Source organism: Electrophorus electricus, chromosome 23 (assembly GCF_013358815.1).
Source record: "Electrophorus electricus isolate fEleEle1 chromosome 23, fEleEle1.pri, whole genome shotgun sequence".
NCBI lineage: Eukaryota > Metazoa > Chordata > Actinopteri > Gymnotiformes > Gymnotidae > Electrophorus > Electrophorus electricus.
The window spans coordinates 3,310,935-3,325,733 of NC_049557.1; the positions used below are offsets into that span (position 1 = coordinate 3,310,935).

At 51.4% G+C, this 14,799-nt stretch overlaps 1 protein-coding gene across 1 annotated transcript in view; it reads left to right on the plus strand.

Moving 5' to 3' along the window:
- aopep (aminopeptidase O (putative)) overlaps positions 1-14,718 on the plus strand; it is a 52,671-nt gene extending 37,953 nt beyond the window's left edge. Inside the window, exons 14-17 of the mRNA XM_027031766.2 lie at positions 4,994-5,110; positions 10,563-10,649; positions 10,793-10,949; positions 14,461-14,718. Of these exons, the coding sequence (XP_026887567.2) occupies positions 4,994-5,110; positions 10,563-10,649; positions 10,793-10,933 (345 nt within the window). The 3' untranslated portion in view covers positions 10,934-10,949; positions 14,461-14,718. The remainder of the gene's footprint in view (positions 1-4,993; positions 5,111-10,562; positions 10,650-10,792; positions 10,950-14,460) is intronic.
- The last annotated feature ends 81 nt before the right edge of the window (positions 14,719-14,799 follow it).

Here is a 14,799-nt window from a genome sequence, read left to right on the forward strand (position 1 = left end):
GCGATGGTTCCGGGACGAGACGTCACCCCTCTGATTCTCGTGGATCTCGGCTCCCTCCTTTGCTGTTTGTCAATGTTGCTATGGAAACGTGTGAACAAAGGCAGGATGTGGGGGTCCCTGCGGGGGAGGAGAGTTGAGTTGTGAGACTGCTTTTGGTCGGGCGGCTCTACGGCGGCGCGATCGGCCCGTGACGCAGATGCGGGTCCCGTGACGGGTCTGTTAGCCAAGCCAGTACGCGCAGGATGAGCAGTACGGCATGAGAACAATGCTCTGTCCAAACGGATCTACATATAAACAGTTGAAACGGCTTGTTACGGTCAGCCCGCTCGGATTCTGTCCCAGTAGTTTACCAGGTTTGATTGGATTTGACATTATTGTAATGCATTTCTTTTAATTGAGCAGTTATGACCTGATCAGTCATTTACAGTAATGGGAACAGTTATGACGGACACATGAAAGAAACCAATGACACTCACTCATACACACATGCACAATTACACACACATACATTATGCTGTAGTGAGTGAGTGGACAAAAGGTGGAAAAATTCTGAACGTCGGGTGTCTTTTGTCATTTCTTCCTGTGTTTGCAGAGCATGTCATTGATTTCCTGTGTTATTGTTCTTGTAAACGTCACTCATTTTGACTAAAATTTGCACCCGCGTGTCAGAAGACTATTGTTCCGGATATGTACCACGTGATAAGAATTCCCCATATTTGTTATTACCAGTCAGCTGCTCAAATGCTTGGCAGTTGATAAAGGACAACAGAACCTCCCCCACACGTTTCTAACCTTAAATGATGTGGGTGTGAGGAAGACTACAGCTCTTCCTCACCTACGTGATTTCGCCCTTCCCGCTTGTGCTTTTACACAGGTTCTCTTCTCCATCAGATGAGGAAGTTGGGGAGGGGGTTGTGGAAGGCACAGCAGAAACATGTCACTGTAATCGGATCCGAAGAGCGCCCAGGTCGAAGCAGGCCCCGGCCGCCGTGGTCCTCGGGCTGTACGTTTGTGGGAGTGAGGTGAGGGAGCTGGAATGAGGCCTCTGTGGTACTGAGGGTGACTCACTTCAGGGTGGGGTCGCAGATCAGCAGGAGGTGTTGTGCAAAGGGTGGAGTCGCGTGAATGGGGGAGGCATGCGAAAGCAGGGGCCATCAGTGACTTTGCGAGAGCGCTGCAGCATGTCGGAGGTTCACAGCGCGAGACTGAAGTAATATGTATAACTGATCCAGTAAGTGGTCTTTGTTGTTGTAAGCCTTTCACTTGGGGGAATTCTAATTGAGGCCTAGTGATGATGGACTTGAGGCATCTGGGTAAGTAGTGGTTGTAGGGTGGGGCCCTGTGTGTTTTAAGTGCATGTTTGTGTGTGTGTGTGTGTGTGTGTGTGCGCGTTCCTCGCTCTCTTTCACTTTCCGCAAGACGAACATAAGTTCAGTACCTGTGAGTCACCCGTTACGCCGCCTGCAAACACCCCGCCCTCGTTTAAGGGAGGCCTCGTCAAACACAGCACGAGTCACCAGCAGCTTCTCTCATGCTGTCTGGCGTCCCTGTTAAGCCCGGAAGGTCCCATGCGAAATCGGACCGCTTCCCCTAACCTCTCAATCGTCCCGCCTAGCCTGCCTTTGTCTCGCCTAGCACACCTTTGTCGCGTAGCAAGTCTTCTTGTGACCGGCCCAGAGGGAGCCGACCGGGGTGGAAGATGGCCACAGGAAACCTTCCTTTAAGCAGGTCGGGGGGGGGGGGGGGTAATAAAGCCCTGTCGTTTTTCATTAGGCACGCCTAACCGTGCGTGTGCACGCTGCTGACTCTGACGCAGCTGTAATAGAGGTGGTGTGAACTGGCAGCGGAAGGCAGACATGCGTGTCCGCTTGGGGCTCCGGACACCCCAGGACCTGGAGCACATGTGCCCACGTGTGTGTTTGGATGGGTTTGTTTTTTTTTTTTTTTGATCGATGAAGGCACTTATTTTTGCAGCCCTATGTGAATGTGGGCTGAGTTGGACTGTTTGTTCGTGGTCTGTTCGCTCTGTGTGTGTGTGTGTGTGTGTGTGTGTGTGTGTTTTTGTGTGTATGTTTGTTTGTGCTGGCCCTTGATGCACCCGCGCACACACACACGCACATCCTGCTCTCAGGACTCAGTCTATTTCACATAGTTCTGCACTGACCAGACCAGAACAGTGCTTCTTCACACCCAGTGCATGCTTACACAGGCACTGTAGACCCACACACTGTAGACCCACACGCTAAAGACCCATATGCTATTGACCCACACGCTATAGACTAACACGCTATAGACCCACACATTATAGACACATTCTATCGACCCATTACAAATGACCACAGCCTTCTTTTGTCTTAAACCCACTGCCCCACTAGACCCAAATCTCCATCTACCACTCAAGCCTTTCCAACAGAACCCAAACCCAAACCCAAACCCAAACCCAACTTCTCCTCTCGACCCGGGTGCAGCGGGCCAGCCTTGTGCTAGCACCCCCCCCCAGTCCCTCTGCTCTTTTCTACTCACTGATGGACTGCGTGAGGGTGTTTTCTCCAGGATCATGGAGGGCTTAGCTGTCCTTTATCATGCCTGGAGACGTGTTGGGTTTGGGCACAGTGAGGCCTGTTTGTTCCCTCACGGTGGGAAGGGTTTTGTTGCCAGGCCCGAAACAATTGCCGTTCCCCAAGGCAAATTGAGCATGGAGGAGACAGGCCTGCTGCCCCCATCCCCTTTATGACTTTAAATTCCTCTCGCCTTACAAAGGCGGCGGCTCCGATGGGCATGGGTGGGCCCGTGAATGGCGTTTAACGACAGTGCAGAGGCTGAGGCGACGTGTTGGCTTATCGACCCGAAAGCGAGAGGACTTTATACCCCCCCCACCCCCCCAAATGAAGTCTTCACTGATTTTCATGGAGGAGAAACTCAACCTCTAGCCATCTATTCTTCAAAGGAGGCCTGCATGATTAAGTTTCTCATGGTCGAGTTACTGTAATTTTGGTTTTATGTGACTTGTGTGAAGGCACAGTGAGAGGCTTTTGTCCGGGCACTGCTTTTGTGAGGCCTCGAATGGCCTTAAAGTGTACAACAATAAAATAGTTCCCTCCGCCGCTGCTGTGGACAAATATAGGGCCTTCGTGTTTAGGTGGGTGCGACCCGACGTTTCCTTTCCATTTTAGGGAAAAGATTTTAGATTGGACAAAATTCTGGTCCACGGAGGAGAGGAAGAGGTGGATGAGACACAGGAGAGAGAGAAGGTGCGAGAAGAGGCCCCGCGCCCAAGGAGGCTGCCTCCCAAAGACGTGTTGGCTGTGTGAGGAGAGGGAGCGCAGTATCTTGGCTCATGTTTTCAAGTGTGAATATGTCCATTTTTGGGCAGAGAGCTGTGTGCGCGTGTGTGTGCGTGTGTGGAAATGGGGCAAAGAATTAGTACCTGTGAATTGGGATGAGAGGATGGGATCTGTGGATGGTCCCCGACTGAGGGGCAGTGTGTGTGTGTAAGACGGGGGGGGGGGGGGGGGGGGGGCTGGGATTGGTCATGGAGAAAAAGGGAAGTGACATAGTCGGGGAGGAAGCTGTGCATCACTGCTGTACTGATCCTGATGTGATAACAGGGTAATAATAGCAGAACTGCTACCACCCATCTCCCACCACATCAGTCTTTCAGCCATTGCTCGCGCTCTCTCTCTCTCTCTCTCTCTCTCTCCATGACCCTTTCTGTCCCTCGTTTGCTCTCTGTAGTTTCCTTCTCTCTTCATCTTCCTAACTCTTTCTTCTACATCTTCATTTGTCATCCAGGTCCTTCTGTTTCTCTCTCTCTCTCTCTCTCTCTCTCTCTCTCTCTCTCTCTCTCTCCCTCTCTCTCTCTTTGCCCCTCCCCTCTCTGTGACCTGCCTCTAAAGCTGGGAGGAGGAGCTCACGCTCCCATCAGATTCTCGTTCTCTCCGGCCTTGCACAACATCCCCACTAACTCATATCATAAGCAGCTCTCAGGTCAGTGTCTCCCCCTTTTCACACTTGCAACTCTTTAAATTTGGCTCACATTAATCTCTGAATGTCTGCGCGTGTTGTGAATGACTCGAGCTTGATGAATGTCCGGGAATGGGGATGTGTCATTTGTTTGACAATCTACAGTATGTTTTTTTGTTGTTGTTTGTGTTTGTTGTTACTGTTGTACTGTGCTGTAATTGTACTGAAAAGCTCCCCGTTGTAGCGGTAATGACAGTAGTTGATCGATGCGGACATGCAGACAAGAGGAAGGTGGAGCACAATTAAAAAAGAAACTCAACCCCTGGCAGACGTAGACGCTTCCTCCTAATCAGGTTGCCGTGAGATCGATGCGTGACATTAGCACGCCACAGTCTCCTCGCCTGCCTGCTTAACCCCCGCCCCACCCGAACCGTATTTTGAGCATGGGTGGGGGGGGGGGGGGGGGGGGTGAAGAATTATGATTTCCCCCTTTATCTAGGAGATTAGCGGAGGGATTCTTCTAGCAGGTGTGGAGTTTTAATAAAGCATGCTCCTTTACTTTTTCCCTGCTCTGCATCTGTGAAGGCGGAGGGGTGCGCCGACTTGCTGCCTCACCCTCCAATGCTCCGCTTTCTAATTCCCCTCAAAGTGAAAAGGAACGTCTCCCAGGGAAAAAAAAAAAAAAAGTACAAATTTGGTGATGCCCTAAGTCTCAGTGGTATTAGGTTTTAATGCTATCTTAGGCTTCTGAAAGCAGAGTCGTTTATGGGTTGTTTTGGCTCCGTGAGTGTGGCGCTGTGGGCCTAGTCGGGGAACAGCAACATTATGAGGATTCTTTAGATGTTTGCATTTATTTTAGCTTGTTGTACACTGGGGTATTTGTATGTTTGTTAAACGTGTAGTGGAGATCGCTCATACACACAGAAGCAGTGCTCAGAAGGAGAAAGTCCCAGTGTAGCAGCAAGCTTCGTAACAGGCATAAATGTTTTGGAGTGAAATCCCTCTTCTGTTTTTGCACTGTGTGCTTCAGTTGCGTGTGGAGCAGCTGCTCCTGCTGCTGGAGTTCCTGCTGGAAGAGGCGGAGCTGAGCGGGAACTGCCTCGGTCTTCTGCAGACGACCTACAGCCTGCGGAGGCAGGACGCTGAGGTAACCCCACCCCCACGCGCTTCCTCCCCCTTCTTCAAACACGTCCTGTGACCACTCTGCCGTTCCTCTCGCTAGAGTACACTCCCTCGCTCTACCCGCGGAGCGCCAGGCTGAGAACGAGCTGGTAGAACCACGACTGTGGTGGTCGCTCTGGGATTCTGTCCGTGCACGGGACACAGCTTGGCCATGCTCCCATCCCCTGGTGAAGCCCGCTACCTCCTTTCAGTTCAACAGAACTAACCCAGCATCAGCAACCTGGCGCAACAGGGGGAAAAAAGGCTTTTTATCTGACTGTATAAGGTTACTCCTGTGCTAAGGCACCAATACTGGCACTTGCTGTAGCAAGCGAAAGTCCCCCCCACTTTTCCATGTACTTCCTTCAATGGGATGACGGGCTCTAAACTCAGCCACTCCTGGTAGAGCTCACACATGTAGCGTAAGACCTCGCACTTAGTGGGCAAATTCACAAACGCGTTTCCTCTTCAGGCCGTGTGAGCCAGCACGTATTCCCTCGGGCTTCTCTTCCCGGGGTGGCCGGCTGGGCAGCGTGGTGCCGGGAGCGAAGGGCGTGGGCAAGCCTCTCGCAGCTTCTATTGTAGCGGAGCGCCGTTTAAGGCGGCTAGCAGATGGAAGGTGATAGGAGGCACTCGGCGCAGAAAGTCCAAGACTACTGTGCTGCTCGCTGCGGTCTGGAGCCCGGGGGGAGATTTTCATCAGGACCTTCCAAGGAAAACAAAAAGCTCTCTAAAAATAAATTGGGTTATTACTACCACTCCCCTCTTGCTCGCTGTGTCCTTTCATCCTCCCTCTCTCTCTGTCTCTCTCTCTGTCCCCCTTCCCCTTTCTCTCTGTCTCTCTCTCTCTTCTCTCTCTCCCTCTCTCTCCTCTCTCTCTGTCTCTCCTCTCTCTCTGTCTCTCCTCTCTCTCTCCCTCTCTCTCTTCCGTCTCTCTCTCTCCCTCTCTCTGTCTCTCTCTCCCCTTTCTCTCTGTCTCTCTCTCTCTTCTCTCTCTCCCTCTCTCTCCTCTCTCTCCTCTCTCTGTCTCTCCTCTCTCTCTCTTCCGTCTCTCTCTCTCTCCCTCTCTCTCTTCCGTCTCTCTCTCTCCCCCTCTCTCTCTCTCTCTCCCTCTCTCCCCCTCCCTCCCTCTCTGCCTGTTTTCTTTCCAGTGGACGTAAATCGCCTGCTTCCTTGCCATTTGTTGCTGTTGCTGAGGTAATGGATGCTCTCAGTGTCTGCTCCGGTAGCTCCCAGAGCAGGGCGGCGGCTGGCCCTCGGCTTTCAGCCTCTCCCCTTATGCCCCTCTTGGCCTAACTCTAATTTTGGACCGTTCCCAGGAAGTTTCCCGCAAGTGGCAGTTCTGGAAGGTTCTGCCCATGTTGGAGCGGCAGTGCGATTATAAAACGAGAAGAGAACTCGAGGCTGTGGAGTGCAGAGGTTTCCTGGCGCTTTACAGTTCGTTGATGAGGTCGGCGCGATTCCCTGAGCCACCGTGGTGCGAACCCCACGCGATTACACCTTGCCTCCGGGCGGGGCGTATGGCATGGGCCACCCTGGAGCAGGGCAATAATGGCTTTTAGTGTTGCGCTCCGTGTGGAAGTGGGGTAAAGGCTGAGGGCAGCAGTACGTTTGGAACGGGGCCAGGGTGCCTTTGAGCCAACCTCTGACCTCGCAGAGTGAGGGCCTTGGGCGGCGCTCGACGTGGATTCCCGTAGTCCTCCACCCACGGGCCTCCACATGCCTCCGAAAGAACGGTGTGCTCTGCAGACTGTAGCGAGGAGCGGGCGTGGCGAGCTAGCGTGGGCAGAGGCATGAAGCCGAAGCGTAATGGCGTGTTGTTTCATGTGGGGACCACTCGGGTTGTGTGTGTGTGTGTGTGTGTGTGTGTGTGTGTGTGTGTGTGTGTGTGTGTGTGTACCATCTGTCCATCAGACACACAGAGCACATTGTCCTGCAGCTGCTTTTCAAAGGCCTGCCTCAAAGTTCACTCGGTCAAACAGGCCAGGAAATGAACACTGAATCTGAGGTACGCCAGAGATTCAGAAATCCACTGTGTGTGTGTGTGTGTGTGTGTGTGTGTGTGTGTGTGTGAGTGTGAGTGTGAGTGTGTGTGTGTGTGTGTGTGTGTGTGTGTGTGAGAGAGAGAGAAAGAGAGAGAGAGAAAGAGAGACAGACAGACAGAGACAGTAGTAGAATCAGTGTGAAGGATTGGAGTGTTACCCTTTTTCTTAGCTACTTACTGAGATGCTTTCTCCGTTTATACTCTTGAGTAATCCACCCAGGACACTGCCATGTCCGACACCCGATCCTCCCGCACCCTAAATCAGTTCAGCTCCAGCAGCCTTAGCATATATCAGTGTCATGTGTCATGAGCTGCTGGACCTCTTTTGAAAACTTTGGAAGTACACCTGAGTGCTAGTAATGGGGGGGGGGGGGGGGGGGGGGGGGGTGTGTGTGTGTCTTCGTCCTCTCTGTCCCCTGTATAGGCCTGGCAGCTGCTGTAAGCCTCAGAGCTACATTCCTGGGGAGAGCCCTTAGGCAAGACAGCTGTCTCTTTCTCATTCTCTCTCTCTCTCTCTCCCTCCCTCCCTCTCTCTCAGGGGAGACGCAGTAATTACACAGGGCATTCCACAATTTATTAGCCCAAGCATTCATGTACACCCTTGCTGGTGCGCGCACACGCATGCAAACCTGTTCTCACACATGTGCACACAGACCTGTGATAACACAGACATACGCAGACCTGCTCTCACGCCCGCGCACACATGCAGAGTGTGAGTTGAGAAGTGTGTGACACTTCGGCGTCCATATGCCCCCGGCCCCCTTCCCCCCTGCACGGCGCGCTGCGTCGTCTATGTCATGGCTCTCTGTTCCTGTGGCCTGTTTGTATAGTGAGTGGTATCCTTAGCTTAGGATACTAGTGAGTTACCAGTACTGTGAACATTACCAGTGAGAACTGTTTTCCTTCCTCATGTTTTTTTTTTTTTTTTTCACGCTCTTTGTCCCCTCTTACATTCACACATGCACACACACACACATTTTTCCCGGGAGCTCCTCCTGTAGGTCTGGTCGACGTGTCCTCCCTGCTAATTACAGCTGGGTGTTTTCTCGGGAAATGGCCCGGTCTTCCCTCACTCCTGCCACGGTGTTTGGTTCACATCCCTGATGCCACACGCCACGCGGTGCCAGTCGCTCTGTCTGATCGATTGCTCGGCCCGACTGAGGTTGAGTATCTCGGCAGAGAGCCACACAGGTGGGCTGGAGGGCTGCTAATGCTGTTTAAAACGCAGCACTTTGGGACCGCAAGACTTCCCATCATGCCCCCGTTCCCCGGCGTCATCTCCCGGGGGGACTGAGCATCTTTAGAGTAAAGATAAGTGCGCGCGCACGCAGGTGCGTCTCTCGCACTCCTGGACCGAGAAATGGCGTGCGTCACCTTCATGCTCCATCACACACAGCTGACCCCACGACACCTCCACCCACTGATTTCATTATCCCAACCCCACCCTCACCCACTCGCCACACAGAGCCATGACTAATCTGAACAGTAAAAGTACAAAAAGGTTGTCTGTGTGACCTTGAGTTACATTACCTTTCATGCTAATTGCTTGATAATATTTAATTTGCTTCAATAACGCACAATGAAAGTCTTAAAGAATTAAAATGACACTAAGTAGACACAGGAAGTGAAGCAGGTGCTGTGTGAGTGAGGGGAACCATCGCCCCCAAACACACACACTTCAGTGTGGAGGTTCTCTCACACCTTACTCATCCCAGTGCTGTTGCAAGAGGCATCATGTATTCTATATACCATAGTAGCAGCCTTCGTAATAGTTTATTCAATAGAGTTGATAAAATGTTAACAGCACATACATAATTCACTCAAATTCTACATTGGTATTTATGAGTGGACTTTTCAATGTCCTTATGAAGGAATATGAAGTCATGGGGTTTTTTTCTTCCCATATTTGGGAAATAAGAAAAATGTTGCTTTCCATAAATAGTGTATGTAAACAAGAACTTAGTTTAATTTTGCTGGGTGGGGAAAAGGAATACAATTACAGCATCCAGTTTTTTAGTGGGGTCTGGAGCTGTTACTCTATAAAAGAAAAAAATGTTAAACTCTAACTTTGGTTTTCATGAAGTAAAATTTTAGTTTGGATCAGCAGTAGGCTACAGTAGATCAGAATGCTCAGGGCCAGGCAGCACAACCTGTATGCTGAACATTTGTATGAGGAACTCAAGATATTTCTGCAAAGTTAGAACCATGTCTAAGGCCAATGTGAAAAGCAGATAAAATTATTTATACAATTTTTAAAATTTATTTTTTACTATTCTGTGTGCGCACAAGTGCACGTGCCTATGAATTTCCAAGAATGCTAGATAGCTAGGTTAAATATCCATAAATGTGAAAAAAGACAAAGGACAATAAGCTAGAATGGAGACGTTGGAGTATGAAGACCTTTGCTTACTGAGGGTAATTACTTCAAATTCCTTCTGAATGCTGCGTTTAGCTCTAAGATGATGTGCAGTAATCAATCAGCTCTCCACATATAACATACGGCATGTGTGAAGGAGCGAAGTGACTCATGGTTGGGTGATGATCAGAGCCATGGCTCTGGTTATAATGTAAAGGAGGAATGCTGACTAAGCACACCCACACCTTCAGCATGACTAATAAGAAATCATTACTGATGAGCAATCACAAAATTACAGAAAACTACACTCACTCAATAATAGCTATAATTTTGCTTTCATTGGACAAGTAAATTATGCCCTGCCCCTGCTGACCTAGGGATATTTGGCTGGGGTAGATGGGCCGGGAGCCTTTTGCAACTAGTTTGTCTCCCGGAGCAGATCAGTGTGTCCCTGTAAATAGTCCCTTGGCGTCCCAGCAGAGGGGAAGAAGAGAGTGCCAAACGACAGCCTTTGGACTTTCTGCTTGGGCTTTCACCTCTCACTCGCCTTGATGAGAAAAGTGAGTCTGGAAGGAAGGAGACTTGCCAGAGAGGCGGGAGACGCCCCTCCCGTCCCGTCCCGTCCCCGGAACCCTTCAGTGTGGAATGTGTGAGGAGAAGAAGCAGGTCAGGTGATTAGAAGGGGGCGGAGCATAGCGTGAGGTCAGGGAGCAGGCCAGGGTGTTGGGAGATGGTAATGAGAAGGGCGCGTTAGAGAGAGAAAGACAGAGAATAGGGCTGATAATAAGGAGAGAGACAGAGCCAGTCTGTGATCTCTCTGTGCAGCACAGCTCACAGAGCTCCCTTTCATGCACTAAAGACACACACACACACACACCGAATGAGAACGAGTGGGCATTTAAACTGACCAGGACACATGCACGTGACCATGTGATCTTGTGCATTTCCTCGTGCATCTCACGCTAGGGGCGGGCATTCTGAGCGTCGCAGTGTGAAGACTTTGCTACTTCTTACTGTCCTCTCCTTCTCCTTTTGTAGGTGAAGCATCGCTGGTGTGAGCTGGTGGTGAAGCATAAACACACAGCCGCATATAGAGACGTCAGGCACTTCCTTATCCATGACCAGGTACATTAAGCTCTCACACTCAACCCTACACACTGGACAGAGTTACCAGAGTTATTGTACAAGAGCTTTTAGAACGTGATGCTTGATTTTCCTTTGCTGAAATTGTTTTTCTGTGATGCTGTTTCTTTTGTGTGTGTGTGTAGGCTATGGGCGTGTATCTGTATGGTGAACTAATGCTTCAAGAAGACGGACGTCAACAGGCTTTAGCACGGCGCTGCCTGGCAGCCATCAAAGATGACATGGACCAATCAGCGCGCAGTGTTGTGGAGGAAATGATCCTGTAATCTGGGAAAAGAGCAGGTGGGGTACCTTTCCAGTGTCGACACTTCCACTTTGCACCCCATTTTCCTACCCCTGTTTTTGTTGCTTGACCTTTTCACCTTTATGGTTCATCGCCAGGGTCAGTTATCTTCTAAACTTGAATGTCATGTTTGGTCAGTGAACACAAACAATTGTATGAGATCACGATTATATCAAAGTCCACAAACAGGTCATTTCATCTCGCCTTACTATGTCAGCACGGTTATAAAGGCAGGGCACATGTGTTTTTGTAAGACTTGACCAAAGTTTAATTTCCTGGGAAAAAGGAATTTCCTTTACAACACTATTCTTTCAAATCATTCTAAAAACAAATAATCAATGAAAGAAAGGCAACATGTGCAGAAGTGTGTCCCTTGTGCATTGAATCTTAAAATGGGCCATTGTTTCTCCATTTGGTGCTTTAGTGAGAGTGCATGGGCAGTGCCCTGGAGTTCCTGCCTTCCAGCCTGCCTATTCCAGGCTTTTCTAGGAAGCCTGTCAAAATGTGCTTGGAGGACTTGGACTTTCCCAATGCATTTTTCATTTTTCAAACATAAGGAGTCCGGGGGGGGGGGGGGTTTAGAAAAAAAGACACTTCGTCTTGTGCACCTGGGAGGAATTCCCAGACTCTTCATTTTCACATTTTATGCGCTGCTCCCCGCCGACCTGCAGGGGAGTGCCATATGTTGGCGAGCGTGGGCGGGAGAAGGCGGCAGTAGTGCCTCTCTTTGAAGCAGTCCATCTCCCTGCCCCGTCACGCATCGACGTGATCCGGCTTAGACGAGCGGCCCGTCACGTTGGAACTTGGTCCTAGAAGCCGCTAAATACCCATCAGCCTCCAGGAAGGAAGACTTAAGAGGCCCTGCTGGGCGGACAGATAAATCCACTGGCTGTCCGCAGCCGTTCTCTTCGGCCAAGCTGCTGTGCTTTTATCCACCAACGAGACAGGTTTATGCCCTGGGTGGATGGGGCGGGGCGTGGGTGTACTGCCGGCCGGAGCGCAGATAAATCACGATGTCCAGAGGGGCTCCCGGGCCTCTCGGGTCCTGGAGGCGGCACTTGCTGTGACAGAGGGCCCGTTTGTCACCGCGGCGTGACGCATAGCCCCATCGTTAAGGCGCTCGCCAGGCGCCTTCGAATCACCTCGGCCCCGAGTGTCCGAGCGCGGGACGGCATACGGAGACCCGTGGTGGTGAACGCCACCTGTTTGCACTAAAGGTTTACGAGCACAGACATTTGAGCGGGACTAGGGGGTGGGGGGAGGTGTCTCACCACCAGCGCCATTCTTCATGCTCGGCCAAAAGCAGGTTGAAATAACGCGGGCTCTGTTCCAGAGCTGCTCGGGAATAGAGCCATAGCTACTTTAAATACCGCTCTGTAGAGCTAGCGTGTTGAGCATCGGGGAGGCAGGGATTTCATCCCTGCCGTTACCTCGCGAGGTGAGGGGTCCCAGGGGCGGCCTTCTCTCCGCTCCCCTGTAAGGGTGAGGAGAGCCAGACTGGAGTGAGCCAGGGGCCCCTGCGGCGGGATAACGAAGGACATAGCGACGGCTCAGCCGAGCGTGGCCAGTCGAGGGGGTGGGGGGGAGCTGCAGGTCTCGCCTTTCATGTCGGGGGCTGTGCGGGTTCCTGGCGTGCTGATTTGTGACTTAAGATAAAAATCACATTGCCAGGGATTACCACACAACCGCCGGCCGACCGGCTGCCATGGCAACCGGAGGCACCGCCGCATCGCGGCTCAGGGAAATAAAAACAGAAGACGACGTGATGGTCTCGTCTGAGTGGAGGGAAAAAGCATAGAAAATGCAGAGGAGGAAACTTATTTCTTCCAGTAGATGAACACACGCATGCACGCACGCACGCACACAAAGTTGAGGAAGATTCTCTCACAAAAAGAATCTCTCAGGCCAGGTGCAGAGCTTAGCTGATTGGTGAACAGTGATTGGGCTCTTTGTTCACAGTGGCTAAGTTCTGCACTTGATGAGACCATAACAAAGAAAGGCAGAGAGAGGGCAAGGAGCAGGAGACTGTGTTTTCCCTTCCTACAGTGAAGGCTGTGGAGTGTTTATAATTAATCCTCCGACCCCATAGAAGAACTTACTGCCGCTTGGGCGGGAAGGTGAGCAAAAGAGAAAGACAAAGAAAGGAGAAACCGAAAAGAGCATGAAGGGGGCCTCAGGAAAGGAAGTTTGGGAGTTTTAACACAATGGTCTCACCTCGTTTTGGAATCCCCAGTTCTTGCTTTCCACATCTCGCTTCTCAGTTCCTCCATCACTTCTCCATCCCTTCCTTGGGTCATATACATCACTTCATGAGCACGCGTCATCGAGTTCACGCATCGAAACCAAACTTCCACTGCGAGTTACCAAGCTACCGCCTCCGTGACGAGCTGGAGCGAGGTTCCGTTCTCTGAGAGCCGCTCCGGCGGTACCCGGTTGCCATGCTCAAAGACGGGTGGATTTGAGCCACAAGCAAACGCCTTAAACGGCCGCTGCAGAGAATCCAGCCCGGTCTGCCGGAGGCCAGAGCAAGATGCGGGAGCCCACGAGCCTGCCGCTCGCTTTCCCACCACACAGCACCGAGATTTATAACCCCCACGACACAGAAACCCAAACGGCCATGCAGAGGCTTGCAGCCAAGTCAGTGCACGCAGGAGGCACTCGTGGGGGTGGGGTGGGGGTTCTGAGAGACTGGAAACAGGTGGTTCATAGCCTCAGAGAGATCCAAACATCTGCATTACTGGGCTGGGGGGGGATACAGGTCTACTTTTAGCCTGGGTGGTTAAAATAGAGAAGACGGCACTGGAGACAGGAAACACGTTGAGTGTGAGGATGGCTAACGGCCCTTTCTGCCAGAGCTCTGTCTCCTAGGCCATGACAGATGGAGAAGTTAAATATGAAAGCAGGCAGGAGCTGGGCCATAAATGACTATATTTAGCAGCTGTTTAAAGATGCATGGCCATCAAAGGCCAGCACAAATGGAATTAGTTGCACAGGGCTGTATTTAAAATATCATTAAGTGATATTCTGCGGGAAATGGAGTGCTAAGCACACTCAGTGGAAGGGAACGAGACGGCCGCGGCTGCCTGGAGTTGTGCACGCTTGTGTGTGTGTGTGTGTGTGTGTGTGTGGGGGGGGGGGGGGTGCAGAGAGCCAGATGGACCTGGCCTCCCGTGCCTACTGAGCTGACTACAGTACTGCAGAAACGCTGGCTCAGTTCAGCAGGAACAGGAGTCTGGGCCACGGACCCCCGCAAGCCCGGCGTGCCGCAAGAAGCGCCTTGCAAGCCTGAGACGAGTTTACTCCCGTTTAGAAGAAAACGGCGCCCCTGCTGCTTCTGTCCCTGTGTCCTTAGCAGAAACAAGTCCCTGCCTGTCATTTCATTTGTGTGAAAGCATTTCATGCGTTCCGTTCGCTTCACCCGAAGAACCGGTTTGAGGATTCAGCCGCCAGGTCGGCCGCAGGTGGCTGCCGCACACGGTCCACATTGCCTTGTGTGTGTCTCTGGCGCAGGGTCCAAGCTCGGCGGGCGGGCCGTCGGCTCAGGGGAAGCCGTAGAGGGAGAGCCCTCGCCTGTAAAGCTGCTCTCAGCCCCCTTCTTCAACAAGGAGCTAGTGCAGCGCATGCAGCACAGTGCACGCAGGACCACCGACGGTGCACTTGGTCATCCAGAAAGATCAGGAAGCTGTGAACTTTGACCAAGTGGAACTGTTTTTGTTTTTGTGTTTGGAACTTTTGTACTAGAAATGAATAAAAGGGAATTGAATTGAATTGGGTTAATGGTGTAGCTTATTGTTGTATAACCCATTCTACTGACATCACAGACCACCCCAGTGGAGAACACGTGATTTA